Raw genomic sequence first — 16402 nt, forward strand, 5'->3', positions numbered from 1 at the left:
TGTCTGACTTGCTGATTTTTGTTTAAAAGCATTACTTGCTCTTTCAACATACAGTTTCATATATTACATATTTTTTAAATAACAAACCAATATGTTACTTTTTCAAAGACAGCTCACTTCTACTGAGTGGCTAAACATTTCTTGTTAAACATGGGTCATTTTTAATACTACCTAAGTTAGCTTCGTACAACTAATTTTCCTTCTACCTTATAGTATTGATTTATTATTGATTGACATCATTTAGTCAACATTTGTTGAATATGTTTATATGTATGTGTATATGCTTATATGTATATGTGTGTGAATGTATCTGACAATATGTAGTGTTTTACAAAACCCAGGAAAAATGGCAGAGCCACAGTACCCCTTAACTTGGAGAGGAATAGATCTTAAACCACAGCTATATTATTTTGATCTCTGAAAACAAAATTTGATTATGTAATGTTGGAATATGTCCTCTTAGTAGTTATTGTTGTGGTTGCCCCCACTTTTTATAGTAAGGCAGATTTCTTCAGTAATAGTAAAAGAGTATAACAATGTACTGTTCCCCTTTCCCCCTCCCCCTCCCGTTGCATTTCTTCTGCTTTACTTGTCAGCTAAAAGGGCTTGTTTTTACAATCTGATAGTACCACTTTGTAATCAGTCTGAGTGATACTCTTGTACCTTTCATAGGATCATAGATTTAGAGCTGGAGGGACTGGAACCTTAGAAGCTATCGAGTCCAACCCCCTCATTTTACAGATGAGGAAACTGAGGCACAGAGGTTAAGTGACTTGCCCAGGGTCACACAGCTAGGAAGTGACTGAGATGGGATTTGAACCCACCTGACTCCAAGTCCAGTGCCCTGTCTGCCCTTATCCCACTGCCTCTTTCAAAGAATTGTTCATATATGTGGACTCCTTATTTTTTTTTAATTTAATTTATTTAATATATTTAGTTTTCAGCACTGATTTTCACAAGAGTTTGAATTACAAATTTTCTCCCCTTTCCTACCCTCCCCCCCACTACAAGATGGCATATATTCTGGTTGCCCTGTTCCCCAGTCAGCCCTCCCTTCTGTCACCCCACTCCCCTCCTATCCCGGTTTCCCTTCCTTTCTTGTAGGGCAAGATAAATTTCTACGCCCCATTGTCTGTGTATCTTATTTTCTAGTTGCATGCAAAAACATTTTTGTTTGTTTTTGAACATCTGTTTTTAAAACTTTGAGTTCCAAATTCTCTCCCCTCTTCCCTTCCCACCCACCCTCCCTAAGAAGTCAAGCAATTCAACATAGGCCACATGTGTATCATTATGTATAACCCTTCCACAATACTCATGTTGTGAAAGACTAACTATATTTTACTCCTTCCCAACCCATCCCCCTTTATTGAATTTTCTCCCTTGACCCTGTCCCCTTTCGAAAGTGTTTGTTTTTGACTACCTCCACCCCCATCAGCCCTCCCCTCCATCATATATATATATATATACACATACACACACACACACACATACATACATACACATATACATACATACACACACACATATATATATGCATATTCCCTTCAGCTACCCTAATACTGAGGTCTCACGAATCATACACATCATCTTTCCATGGAGGAATGTAAACTAAACAAAACAAACAGTTCAACTTTGGTAAGTCCCTTGCAATTTCTTTTTCTTGTTCTTTTTCTTGATTACCTTTTCATGCTTCTCTTGATTCTTGTGTTTGAAAGTCAGATTTTCTATTCAGCTCTGGTCTTTTCGCTGAGAAAGCTTGAAAGTCCTCTATTTTATTGAAAATATTTTGCCTTGGAGCATGATACTCAGTTTTGCTGGGAAGGTGATTCTTGGTTTTAATCCTAGCTCCATTGACCTCTGGAATATCGTATTCCAAGCCCTTTGATCCCTTAATGTAGAAGCTGCTAGATCTTGTGTTATTGATTGTGTTTCCACAATACTCAAATTGTTTCTTTCTGGCTGCTTACAATATTTTCTCCTTGATCTGGGAGCTCTGGAATTTGGCAACAATATTCCTAGGAGTTTTCTTTTTGGGGTCTATTTGAGGAGGCGATCAATAGATTCTTTGAGTTTCTATTTTGCCCTGTGACTCTAGAATATCAGGGCAGTTCTCCTTGATAATTTCTTGAAAGATGGTATCTAGGCTCTTTTTTTGATCATGGCTTTCAGGTAGTCCAATAATTTTTAAATTATCTCTCCTGGATCTATTTTCCAGGTCAGTGGTTTTTCCAAGGAGATATTTCACATTGTCTTCCATTTTTTCATTCCTTTGGTTCTGTTTTATAATATCTTGCTTTCTCATCAAGTCACTAGCTTCCACTTGCTCCAATCTAATTTTTAAGGTAGGATTTTCTTCAGTGGTCCATTGGACCTCCTTTTCCATTTGGCTAATTCTGCCTTTCAAGGCATTCTTCTCCTCATTGGCTTTTTGGAGCTCTTTTGCCATTTGAGTTAGTCTATTTTTTAAGGTGTTGTTTTCTTCAGTGTATTTTTCAGTATTTTTTTGGATCTCCTTTAGCAAATCATTGACTTGTTTTTCATGGTTTTCTTGCATCCTTCTCATTTCTCTTCCCAATTTTTCCTCTACTTCTCTAACTTGCTTTTCCAAATCCTTTTTGAGCTCTTCCATGGCCTGAGACCAGTTCATGTTTTTCTTGGAGGCTTTTGTTGTAGGCTCTTTGACTTTGTTGACTTCTTCTGTCTGTATGTTTTGGTCTTCTTTGTCACCAAAGAAAGATTCCAAAGTCTGAGACTGAATCTGGGTGCGTTTTCGCTGCCTGGCCACGTTCCCAGATAACTTACTTGATCCTTGAGTTTTTCAGCAGGGTATGACTGCTTGTAGAGTAAAAAGTACTATGTTCCAAGCTTGGGGGGATGCGCTGTTGATTTCAGAGCTATTACAGCCAGCTCTGCCACAGCAGCACTCCTCCTTCCCCAAGAACCCCTAACCCGTACTGGACTTAGATCTTCAGCAGGCTCTGCACTCCTGCTCTGATCCACCACTTAATTCCTCCCACCAGGTGGGCGTGGGGCTGGAAGCAACTGCAACTGTAGTTTTGTAGCTGCCCCACCTCCTCTGCCCCCAGGGTGGTGGCTGAACAGCTAACTCTTATCACCCTGTCCCTGACAGCTTTTCCCACTAACCTTCTCTGATGTCTTTGGTGTTTGTGGGTTGAGAAGTCTGGTAACTGCTGCAGCTCACTGATTCAGGGTGCTAGGGCATGCTCCGCCAGGCTCCTGCTCTGGTTGGTCCGTGGGGCCCATGCTGGGCTCTGCTCCGCTCCCAGCTCCATGAGGGATAGACCTTACCATCCAGGATAGACCATCCAGGCTGTCCTGGGCTAGAGCCCTGCTTCCCTCTGCTATTTTGTGGGTTCTGCAGTTCTTCTCTGTTGTCTTTGGTGTTTGTGGGTTGAGAAGTCTGGCAACTGCGACATCTCACTGATTCAGGGCACTAGGGCCTGCTCCACCTGGTTCCTGGTCTGATTGGTCCATGGGGCCCATGCTGGGCTCTGCTCCGCTCCACTCCCAGCTCCATGCATGAAAGACCTCACCCAGCAACCATTCAGGCTGTCGTGGGCTGGAGCCCTGCTTCCCTCTGCTATTTTGTGGGTTCTGCAGTTCTAGAATTGGTTCAGAGCGATTTTTTATAGGTTTTTGGAGGGACTTGGCTGGGAACTCAGGCTAGTCCCTGCTTTCCAGCCACCAACTTGGCTCCGCCCCCCGGACCCGTTAATTTATGACCCTTAGTACCTCCCTAAATTATCCCTTCATTTTTTACTGTGATTCTTCCATTTTTATTGTGTTCATTATTCCTGTGTTATTCCTTCATCTTTAAACATTTTTCAAAATTATTCTTTTTTAAAATGCAACTTCAGTTTTATCATACTTATTAAACTTTAAAATTGTTTTGCCCTTTAAAAATACCCTACTTGTATCTGTTCTGACTTGTAACATTTTATGGTTTATCATAACTTTATTCCAGGTATAACTTATTTATATGTATTTATGTGGCATGTTATAAAGTTCTTTGTTAAATGTTTATAATCTTTTCATATTGCTGTTGAGAAACATATTGCTATTGTGTTATTTTTCTCTCTTTGAAGTAATAAAGTATCTGACCTGTTTTTTTTTTTTTTTTTTTTGAAAGATGGCAGGTCAGACTTCTCCCCAATCCTTCCCTGAAACTTTCCATTAAAAGAAATGAGAACACAGTGTAATACAGAAGACAATATAGCACTTAAAATCTCAGTGCTGTAATACTTCAGACCTAGGAGAATTTACCAAAACTGAGCTTTCTATAGATTGTTTTCTTAACTAAAAAAAATGAATATTCTATTACTCTTTCTTTGATAAACTATACAGACTAAAATCAATCTCTTCTGTTGCAGGTGCGAGAAGATGTACTAAATTCATTGAATAACAACTTTCTTCAAACACTAAATCAAGCTTGGAATGATCATCAGACAGCTATGGTGATGATTAGAGACATTCTAATGTATATGGTAGGTGGTAATTCCTTCAAGAGAGATGATATATGTAAAATGTAAAAAGGGATTCATTTTTTAAAAAAATTTTCATCTTAAGTACTAAGCTTCTGTAAAGTCCATAGAGATAAGATAATGATAAATTGCATATTTCCTTAATAATCAGAGTGGAAGTATTTACCTTTTGGGGTTGTTAATGTCGTTTGTGTTTTAGAATGTAAAATTCTTAGAAAATATTGCAAAAAAAAAGTCTGGGTCAGTACTTCAGATCTCACAAATTTTTTATGCTGAATATTTAGTTCTCAGTTTTTTAACTGAAGGAAATTTTCATTTTCCTGTCATTTATATAGGTTGTTATTTTTAATACACATGATTGGGTTTGAGAAGTTACACACTCAACATAGTTTACTTCTTTAGTGAGTACTTTTCGTGTTCATAGAAAGAAACTGGTTAAAGTTAATAACATTTTGAATGCGTACTTGCATTCTCATCTTTTTCCCACAGTAAAAATCTACTCCTGAAAAATGTCTTTCACATGTTCAGTAAGATAAAATCTTTGGAAAACGTTATATGTAGAAAAGGCTACTTGATTAATATAAGGGAATTGAACTATCCATAGTAAGCAATTTTCGTTTGGATTACAGAATGGTCGCATTGTGATTATACGTACATAGATTTTTTTTGTATGATAAATTATCTCAAGCCTGGATATGATACTCTTTATTTACATGCTATAAAATTCAATTGGGTTGGAGCTAGAGGTTCTGTTGTAATGATAGGAAAACTTGTTCATCAGACCCTTACCCAACTGGTTATATAATTTTAAAATAACTAAAATTTACATAACGCTTTAAAGTTTTCGAAAGAATCTACATAGACGCTCTCCTTGAGGCTTACAAAAACCCTGTGAGGTAGATAATGCAAGATAATACTACCCTTGTTTTATAGATGAAATGTAACTTTCCAAAGGTTAAATGCCTTACTACTGGTTGTATAGGCAGTAGGATTTGAACCCATGTGTTTCTGATTCCAAAACCAGCACTCTATCCACCATACCTTGCTGCCTCTGAAACTTAGTAGCCGTGTGATATGCAAACCTTGTAACTTCTCTGTGACTTGGACTACTCTTGAGGATTTACTACTAAATCATAGTTTTAATCTTTGTTGAAAGAGGGAATTCTCTTGTGAAGTCCTCAAGCTGATAAATCACAGGTCCTTCAGATGTTATAAAATGAATTCTTCATTGTTTAGAGACAGAAATTAATAGACCTTTATTAAATGTAAATACAGACTGATCTGATCAAAGAGCAGCCATGATACTTCTGTCTGTGCTTTAGAATCGGACATACTAGCTTTCTTTCAGGACTTTATACTTTTAGACATATTGGCCCCAACTATTAAAATCAACAGAAAAAGTGATATAATTTCCATTTATTATTCTAAGTTTTTCTTTTCTTCCTTCATCCTTTTCTACCTGCCAGTGATCCTTGCTTTGACAGGGGAAAACATGGAGAGCATAGATCTGATCTTATTGGTGGCAGTAAGGATGCGATTATACAAAAAAGCTATATTACTTTGATGAAATTGTAGAAATAAACTATAGCCAATATCAGAGAAACAACTGTCTTTGACACTGATTGATTCTCTGTCTCACTTCCCTTAGTGCTTGTTCCAAAATTTCTTTTGTCTTTTCACTTTCAGCAGAAGATCTTGTCAAATATTGCAGTGAAAAAATTTATGGAAGGTCCTCTACTAAAGGGAGACGATAATGTAGGTGGCTTAAGGAGAGAGGAGAAGGTTTAGAAGGGGTGCTGAGGGAAGTGGAATAAACAGCCAATGAAGGAAGAGTAAAAGGTTGTGTATGCAGCATTGAGGACCCATTTGAGATTATATAACATAAATGGACCCAGGTAGTGTGATTGTATGACTTGTTCTCATCAACTCTACACTAAACCTCCTCCCCCTCTCCATTTAGTCTTAGATGAAGAGGTATCCCTTCTCACCAAGACTCAATCTTGTTCCCATCACTTCCTTTTTCCTCCGGTGGTATTGTCACTTCAGTCATTCTCTCAAGTCTACCTCCTATTGCTTGGAAAATGCCAAGATCTCCACCATCCTTTAAAAGCCATCCCTTTGTCCCACCATGCCTTCCAGTTACTGTGCTATATCTCTTCTCTTTTTCACAGCCAGACTCCTAGGGTAAGAGAAAATATGCTCATTGTCCGCATTTTCTCAGCTCTCATTCACTTTTCAACCTCTTGCAGTCTGACTTTTGATATCATGACTTAATTGAGCCTTCTCTCTCCAGAATTAACAACATTAATTGCTAAATATTGTCCTTTCCCAGTCCTATCCTTGACCTGTGCAGCATTTGACACAGTTGATTATCCTCCTCCCTGCTTCCACACATCCTCTGTTCTCTGAGTTGTTGTGATACTGGTCTCTCCTGGTCCACCTACATGTCTGGCCATGGGTGTATGGAGTCTTCCGAAGGACTAGCGCCTCTGGTACGAGAGCTTGCTGAGCCTTTTCCGGGGCTGCTCATCTACCTTTGGTGTCCACTTGATTCACCCATTTCTCACCTTCGGCTTCAAGAAACTCTAGCATGCTCAGCAGCCACACCCTGGTAAACCATCTTAGCAGACAGGCTAAACCAGGTTTAGGGTAACCGACAGGCCTCAAACCTGTTGGTGAGTTAGAGTAATGTTTACCTAAAGCATGTGAAGACTTTCCTCTGCAGAATGGGTAGATGAGAACACTTTGTTCCATTGGCCATGAAGGTAGTTGAAACAGGCAGTATAGAGTGCTTAGAGCTTAGTCAATAACAGAAGATGCTAAGGTCATCCAATGCATCCTGGGCTTTTGCCAGTAGTCTCAACTTCTGTCTTGCCACTGGACTTCAGTGACTCAGGAAGAGAGAGTGAGGCTGATGACTTTGTGCAGCTCTGTCTCCCTTAAATCTAGTTCATGTATGAGTTAAGACCTCACCCTGTGATGCCATTGATCTTCGAAATAGAAAGACAAATAATATTGGTCACTCCTTTTTAGTGTCCTTTGTTGGAGCACCATCCTATTCCCTATGCTGTCTGTACACCAGAACTATTCTGGGTCTTAACTTATCTCTGTATTTTCTTGGGGATTGCATGGGCTGATCTATGATTTCTCTGACTATTACTCAATTCTGTGTATCTATCCCCAGTCTGTCTTCTGAACTCCAGTCCTGTATCACCAGCTGCCTATGAAACATACCTCTGTACAAGTTGTTCTTCTGGAATTCACTCCCTTCCTTACCTTCACCTTGTGAAATCTGTAACTATTTCAGGCTCAGTTCAACTGCCACCTTCTAAAGGAACTTCTGTCCTGATGCCCTCCAAGTGCCAGTGCCCTTCTACCAAAATTTGCACTGTATACCTTTTGTATTTAAATTTCTATTACAACTTGTTTCCCCAAATAGAGTATCAGTTTCTTTACATTGTGGACTTTTTTGTTCTTGGCTTTGTATTCCAAACCCTTAGCATGGTTCTAGGTACATTAATTTTTTTTATAAATATTCCCTCAAGCTGTCAATTTTGTTGATATATTACTAGGCAGAATAGTTTCTAATAATTTCCTTTTATTTCCTCTTCTTTTGTTGTGGATTCTTATTTTTCATGTTTGATTTTAGTAGTTTGGTTTTCCTCTTTTTAATCAAAAGAAGTTATGGTTAGTCTGTCTTACTTGCTTTTTCACACAGTGAGTCCTAGGTTTTTTTATCAATTCAATTTTTTTTTTCTTTTACATTTGTCTCTTCCTTGATTTTCAGATAGGTGCTTGGTAAAATTCTTGTTGGAGTTAATAGACACACCAACGAAGTTCTATCCTTAGAACCTTTTCTTTATATTCTCTCATGACTTCTATTATCTTGTATGCAGGTAATCTCTAGATGTATATAATCCCACCCTCTCTTGGAGCTTTTCTCCACCATTTCCAACCACCTGATATAAATGTCTTTACCTGGATGGTCAGCTAGTATCTCAGCATTTACAAAATTGAACTCTGTTTTTCCCTCCAAAACTTGACCCTTTACCAACTTTTCTTTTTCTGTTGATAGTACCATCATCAACTATTTCACACAGTATCAAAATCTCAGTGTTATCTCTGACTCTTACTCCCTTATGTCAGATCTGCCTCTCATAAACTTTTTGCATCCATCTTTTCTCTCCACTGGCACTTCCATAGTTGAGGCTTGGTTATTTGCTTAACTGCTGTAATTGCTTTATTTTGCCTCCCTTTTTGTTCTTGATCTAGATGTATGTTCTCTATTCTTGATTTAGATGCCAAAGCAATCATCCTAATGCACAAAGTCTGATCATCATATTTCCTTGTTTAAGAACAATAACTGCATAGTTTTGTTGATCTCTTTTTGGTTTTTAGAATTTCTTTTTGAGGAATTTGTTTCCTTTTTTTAACTTCATGGCCACTTTATCTCTCTTTTGTTGATAGAAGTGTTGAGAGATAAATTTTCCCTAAAGACTTGCTTTAGACTATTCTACCTATCCACCTTTATTTTGTACTATTCCCCTGTTTTGTTGTTGTTGTTGTTCAGTCATTTCAGTCGTGTCCAACTCTTCATGACCCCATTTGAGGTTTTCTTGGCAAAGATACTGGAAAGGTTTGCCATTTTCTTCTGCAGCTCATTTTATAGACAAGGAAATTGAGGCGTGTGGGGTCACACAGCTAGTGTCTAAGGCCAGGTTTGAACTTGGAAAGATGAATCTTCCTGACTCCAGGCCCAGCCCTCTGTGCCACTTAAACTGCCCCATACTCCATTCTAGCTCCATTCGTCTGCCTCTACGAGCTCCTTCTATATTTACTATGGTTGAACTCCTCTTCCTTTAAGACCCATTTTGGGTGCTGCTGCCATAAATAAAATCTTCACTGATTTATTCTTCCCTTCCCAACCCTCAGTTGAAAGTTACATCTCCTAAAATTTTCTTTATCCTAATCACAGTTTAGCTTTTATCACAGTTTTATTTATTCACTCACATGTATGTCTCACCCTCTGCACAATGAAATTGTCTCAGCCAATCAATTAACATGTATTAAGCATGTCCTAAGTGCTGGATACAAAAAAGAGGTAGAAAACAGTCTCTGCCTGCAAGAAGCTCATGATCTAATGGGAAAAGGTAGGAACTTAATTTTCTGTATCTCAAGCATAATACTTCTCATAATCACTTAATACACTATTGAATTAAATAACTTAATGAGGAAAAGCATTTAATTACTTAATAGTTAAGTTGCATGTATCTCAGTTACTCTATTTTGGAAGCAGTGATGCCTTGGTGTATGTCCTCTTTCTTGGTAGCATACTGCTGGCATTTCAAGTCTCTCCCCAGTCCAGTTTATCCTCCATTCAGCCACTAAAGTGATTTTCCTCAAACTCAGGTCTGATCATGTTAACTTCCTCACTCTCCTACTCAGTAAACTCCAGTGGCTTCCTGTTGCCTCTAGGAGCAAATACAAAATGCTGCTTGGCGTTCAAAATCTTTTATAACTTAGCCTCCTCCTAACTTTACACCTTACTCCCTAACACATACTCTTTGATCCAGTTGACACTGGCCTAAAAAAGACACTCCATTTCTTGAGCTCTGAGCATTTTCTCTAACTGTCCTCCATGCTTGGAACACTCTCCCTCCTCTGCTCTGACTGATGACCTCCCTGGCTTTGTCCCAAATAAAAACTCACCTTCTTCAAGAGGCCTTCCCCAACTGCTTTTTATTCTGGTGCCTTCTTTCTTATAATCATTTCTTGTTTGTTCTGTACATAGCTTGTTTTGTGTGTACTTGTTTGCATGTTGTTTCCTCTCTTCTATTGTAAGCTCCTTGATGATGGTAGGGGCTGTCTTTTTTTCCTCTTTTTGTTTTCATAGTGCTTAGCAAGCATTTAAGTTCCTACTGTGTGCGCCAGTCATTGTGTTAAGCCCTGAGGACACAAAGAAAGTCAAAAGACAGTTCTTGCTCTCAAATAGCTCACTGTCTAGTAGGGGAGACAACATACAAGCTGTTCAAACAAGATATATACAGGATATGTTGGAAATAACAGAAGGAAGACATTAGCATTAGTAGAGATCGAGAAAGGCTTCTGGTAGAAGGGGGCACTTCAGCTGAGACTTGAAAGAATCCAGGAAGTGCAGTTGAGGAGGGAAAAATTCCCTGCCTGAGGGACAGCCAGTAAAAATACTCAAGAGTTGAGAGTTAGAGTGCCTTTTGTGAAGAATGTAAAAAGATGGGGAAAGTGGGAAGGGGGCAGGTTATGAAGGACTTTCAAAGTCAAACAGAAGATTTTATATTGGATCCTGGAGGTTTAGGGAGCCACAAGAACTTACTGAATAGGGAGGTGACATGGTCACACCTCTGTTTTATGAAGATTAGTTTGACAGCTGAGTGGAGGATAGATTAGAGTGGGAAGAAACTTATACAAGAAGACCAAACAACAGACTGTCCATGCTATAGTCCATGAAATGATGAGGGCCTGCATCAGGTAGTGGCAGTGTCAAAAAAGAGAAGGTTTTCTCTTTGTGCATGGAGGAGGCAGGGGACGGTGAGGAAAAAGTGAGGATTCCAGGTTGACATCTATGTTTCAAGCCAGAGTGAGCAGGGTTAGCACCCAAAATTAGGGTGTTGGGAAGATTTGGCAGGGGAAAGTAATAGTTTCAATTTTGTACAATTTGTTTTTAAAATGTCTACAAGATAGCAGATTCAGAATGTCTAATAGTCACAGTTGCTACACTGGGGGTTGAGAGAGAGGTTAGGGCTGGATAAATAGATCTGAGAGTCATCTGCTTAGAGATGGAAGCTAGTGAGTTCAGCGAAATAGTATAGGTCACAGGGTTGGGGGATCTGCGGCCTTAAGACCACATGTGTCCCTCTAGGCCCTCGAGCTCGACTCTGCCTGAATACAAACTTCCCAGAGCAAATTCCCTTAATAAAAAGATTTGTTCTGTAAAACTTGGACTGAGTCAAAGGGCTGCATCTGAGGACCTAGAAGGCCACATGTGGCCTCAAAGCTGCAGGTTCCCCACCCCTGGTATAGGGGAAGGGAAGAGAATAAGGCCCAGAATATAACCTTTGAGGGACACAAAGTGAGTGTGGCCTAAATGAAGCGGACTGGAAAGGATAAGTCAGATAGGAGGAGAACAAGGAGGGAGAGCAGTGTCACAAAAATCTAATAAGACAAAAGCATCAAAAAGAAGAGGGTGATTGACAGGAAGGTCAAGAAGGGTGAGGATGGAGAAAAGGTCAGTAGAATGGGTAATTAAGGAATCATTAGTTACTGGAGAGATGTGTTAAAGCCGAATGATAAATTTGGAAGCCATACTGCAGAGGGTTTAGGAAAGCAAGTGGAGGCACTGATTACAGACCTCCTTATGGCATTTATTCACAAAAGAGCTAACTAGCAAGCGTGAATGGACCAAATGATGGTTTTTTAAGGATGGGGGAGGGGGTTGCTCAGGAAGGTATGCATCTGTTTGGAGGCAGTAAGGAAGCAGCCATTAGAGACTGAATATAAGTGACAGAGTGGGAATGATAGAGGGAGAGATCTGTGTAGAAGATAAAATGAATGACCTTATATATTTAGAGAACTTCACCTTGCCAAGGAGATGGACCATCTCTTCATGTAAAACAGACATGAAGGAGATAGTGACTTAAGTGATGTGCGGTGAGGAGGGGATAAGAAGGAGCTCTGAGGAAGTGGCCTCAGTTTGTTCAGTGACATATGAGGGGGACCCAGGGGAGTTTTGAGTAATATTGAGAAAAACTGCTGTTAAAGTTATGTACGGCACCTTTTCTAGATTGATCGTATCTATATAGTTGGAATTATTCCAAGGAAGTGAGACAGAAAAGAGAAAATATGAAAGATTCTTAAGATCTTTCTTCCAAGAAATGTGGGTTTACTCAATTACAGATCTGTTGGTACTCATCTTTTAAAACTAAGAATGATCTGGAAACATTGCTATGCAGGCATATTTGAATTTGAGAAAAGAAAGATTGACTAGGTACAGTAAGCTACTTGACAGTTTTAATTAACCTATATTTTTTGGACAACTTCATGTCTAGCAGGCATTGGTGGTGCCTGTTTAGTGGGGTAAACATGTGCATAGTTCTGCTTTAAGAATTGCTTATCCACAGTTACAGAGGGCATAGACTTAGAGAATTTTTAGAATGGGTCTTGTATAACACCTTCATGTTTGAGATCAGGTGACTGAGACCTAGAGAAGGCAAATAACTAGCTAAAGGTCTTCCAGGGAGCCAGTAGCAACCCAGCCCACTTGACCCCCATCCACCCAAGTTTTCAGTAAGCTAAACAGAATTTTAAAACTTGAACAATCTACTGTTTAAAGAAATCCCCTGGTGAGTCTTTCGGTAATCATTCATGCCTGGACTCCTGCTTCTCCTCATCTACTTCATTGCCAACCTGGGGAGCCCTCTGGCCTAAGGCCCTGCTCTCTCTGTTCCAGGTCAGTAATGTTTTAGCTTCCTCCACCCCTATCTCAGATCCCCTTTATGCCATTTTAATGCAAGTTCCATGATGGCAGACTCATTTTTATTTCTCTCCCCAGCATTGAGAACAATGCTTGGCACAAACTGAGCACTGACAAATACTTTCACACTATCTGTGTCTCATGGTAGACCTTTGTATTTTGTATAAATGAGGACTTTCATACATTTGTGTTCAGATTATAAAGTTAGACTTTTAGGTTGTGCTTTACAAACCAGCATTTCAAGGACAGCCTTATTCTGTGGAGTGACATAGACCTGTAATCATCTCAGCAAGAATTCTGTGTATATATTCAAATTGTGTAGCAGTTAGGGTATTATAATCTTTGTCTGTTTACTGTTAAGTGATAAGCTGTGTTTAATAATTTTCATTAAAACTCTATGGGGCCACATTTCTTTTCGGTTGTTACACCTAAGAACAGGAATTCCAGTTTGCAAAGTGTGATGCTTTGAAGTGCATGATGGTAGTTCTCATGTATGAGTTTTGTTTTTCTTTTTTTTTTTTGACATCATATTTATTTTCTTTTTCATTTTTGAAGATTACCTTCTATAACTGTTAGATAACTTAGTTACTTCAGTAAATCTTTGATTCCATTCCATTAATTGTGGATACTACCTTAGTCCATACCTTCTTGTCCTGTACATCCCTTGTCATAACTGTCCCATAAATTACCATATTAAGCTCCTCCTGGCTTTCTGGAAATCTTCTTTTAGGCCTTTAATATGACCTCAGTGTCAGTGTAGTCCTCAGGCCCTCCAGCTGTTTGTTACCCCTTGTTCTTGCTACATGACCAGCCCATCTCCCTTTTCCAATAATAATCTTCCAAATGGTATGTTTTACATATCACTTCTTATGTACATTCTATTAGCAAAATACTGTGGCCTGCTTGCACTTTCTATGAGTCTCTCCATTGTCCTATCAGTTCTCCATAATTGCCATTCTTCAATGATTTTGATGTTAGATGAATTGTAGGTGCATAGAGTCACTGGCAAGAGAGAGAGAGAGAGAGAGAGAGAGAGAGAGAGAGAGAGAGAGAGAGAGAGAGAGAGAGTGTGTGTGTGTGTGTGTGTGTGTGTGTGTTTGTGTAGGAAGGAGTTTGACGTCATTAAAGTGTTATACAGTTTCTCTGAAGCAATCCATCCCACTTTTCTCCTTGCATTTACTTGTGGGATTAGTTTATTATCCATCTCCTATGTCTGTTCAAGATACAAGTGCTGATGGACTGACTCATTGAACTCTCCATCCTACTGCATGTTATTATATTCTGAACAATAGACATTCTTCATCCACTTGGTGGTTCTTGTGTAAGTTGTTGTGACAAACTTTTGGACAACTATGAATTTATTTAAGAGACTCCTCAGTATTCTGTGAGATATAAATACATACACACACACACACACACACACACACACACACATATCATCTGTGCAGTGTCATCTGTAATTGACATCTGGAGGACCTCAACATCTGTGGCATGAGTTCTTAATCTTTTTGTATATGTCATGGACCCTTTGGCCATCTGATAGAGCCTCTTGGCCCCTTCTCAGCACAGTTTTCTTAAATCCATAAAATATATACAATTACCAAGGAAATCAAAGGTTAATGAAAATGAAGTATTTTTCGTTTGTTTCTGCACTAAGTTCATGAGTCCTCTGAAATCAAGGTTAGAACCCTTAATAGGGAATCCCCTCTTTCTTGGATCCTGAAGTGTATATTCTTTATGATAATGACAAAAAAGATTTGGTGAGCTTCCATGTTTTAATTGTTGTTAAACAACGAGTTGATTGCAAGACAGTTATCACTGCTTTTGTCTCTATCAAGGAAATGTGTATAATTTTAATATGCATGCATGGAACATACCTTGCTGAAAGAAAGACTTAAACGGCTATATTTTTACCCTCTAAGATGTGTAAGTAATTACAGAAGAATCTTAGATTCCACATATTTTATGTGATTATAAAATTATAATCTACTATAGTAATAATAGGTAACCTTTATGTAGTGCTTTAAAGTTTGCAAAGCACTTTACATACATTATCTCATGTTATCCTCACAATAACCCTGTGAGGTAAGTGTTTATTATTATCCTCACTTTACAGATGAGGAAACTGAGGCTGAGAGGTTAAGTGACTTGCCCAGAGTCACACTGCTGGTAAGTGTCTGAGGTAGGATTTGAACACAAGTCTTCCTGACTCCTAAATCCAGCATGCTATCAATTGTGTCATCTAGCTTCTTAGAAAATTGTCTGAAAGCCTGTCTATTCCCTTCTCATGTTTTCATCAAGGATGCTATCAACATATGTAAACTATTCTTATAAAGATGAGAAAATGGAAAGATGGTTTGGCAGATATTGATGACTTTGTAGTTTTAGATAATAATACTATCTTTTTTTCTCCCAGTTGTCATCTCTTTCATATAGCTTAAGAATCCGTTTTCTAGTACTCTCTAGATTGTGTCACTTTCAGTAAAGATGCTCTTCTGTGTACTTGGTTTGGTCCAACTACTCTTGTCTTTGGATCTTCATTAGTACCATTTTTACTTCCTCATTTAGCACATCAGAAATTGAGCTGTTAAAATATAGTGGCTACTTTGTCATTGATAAATAAAATAATTTCTAATGGAAATGCTGTCTAAGTTTTTCTTTCATTTTGTTTCTCTTCTTGTATTCTTTATAGTTTCACTTCCTATTAGAATATGGTTTAATTGGAATCTATACCACGCTTTCTACAAATAAGTTTCCCCTCCACTGCTTGTTGATATTCTTTGAGACAGCAGTGTTTATAACATTCTACTCTCCTTCCTGTGTGGGATTATTCATTTGAAATCATATTCTATACCAGGGTTTGACAAACTACTGGCCCAGGGCCAAAAAGAGGCCCAAGCTAAGAAGGTTTTTTTGTTTGTTTTAAAGTAAAGTTTTATGTTTTAAAATGTAAAAACGATTCTCAGCTGCCTGGTTTGACTCTTTTGACCAAAGTCTAAAACAATATAAGCATTATTGGCCTTATTTTGGTTTGAGTAGTAAGTAAGTGGGTTGTCTAGCTAAGGCAGTTTCTGGACTCATTTGGGCTCCTCATGATTATTGCTTTACTAATTAAACCTTTGTGAGAAATGGTGATATTTGGTGTCAGTGACTTTTTATTGTTCCATGTCCCATTTTTCAGCATCATTAACATACTTAACTGGTTCAAGTTGGAACTATTGTAATTTTATACTCTATCTTCATCTCATCTTGATCCTTCTAATTTGGTTTTGATTGGATTTTGACTCTTTACCCACAGAGGTGATTATGAAATGACTCCTACTTTGATAACCATTCATTTTTTTGTCAAGATATGTTCAGTTTTGTTTTTGTTTTACTGTTAAGTGCTTTCCAT

At 38.5% G+C, this 16402-nt stretch overlaps 1 protein-coding gene across 1 annotated transcript in view; it reads left to right on the plus strand.

Annotated features, from left to right (window-relative positions):
• CUL3 (cullin 3) overlaps positions 1–16402 on the plus strand; it is a 115088-nt gene that overhangs the window by 50867 nt on the left and 47819 nt on the right. Inside the window, exon 3 of the mRNA XM_036754520.1 lies at positions 4392–4505. Within this exon, the coding sequence (XP_036610415.1) occupies positions 4392–4505 (114 nt within the window). The remainder of the gene's footprint in view (positions 1–4391; positions 4506–16402) is intronic.

The sequence above is a fragment of the Trichosurus vulpecula genome, chromosome 4 (genome assembly GCF_011100635.1).
Source record: "Trichosurus vulpecula isolate mTriVul1 chromosome 4, mTriVul1.pri, whole genome shotgun sequence".
NCBI lineage: Eukaryota > Metazoa > Chordata > Mammalia > Diprotodontia > Phalangeridae > Trichosurus > Trichosurus vulpecula.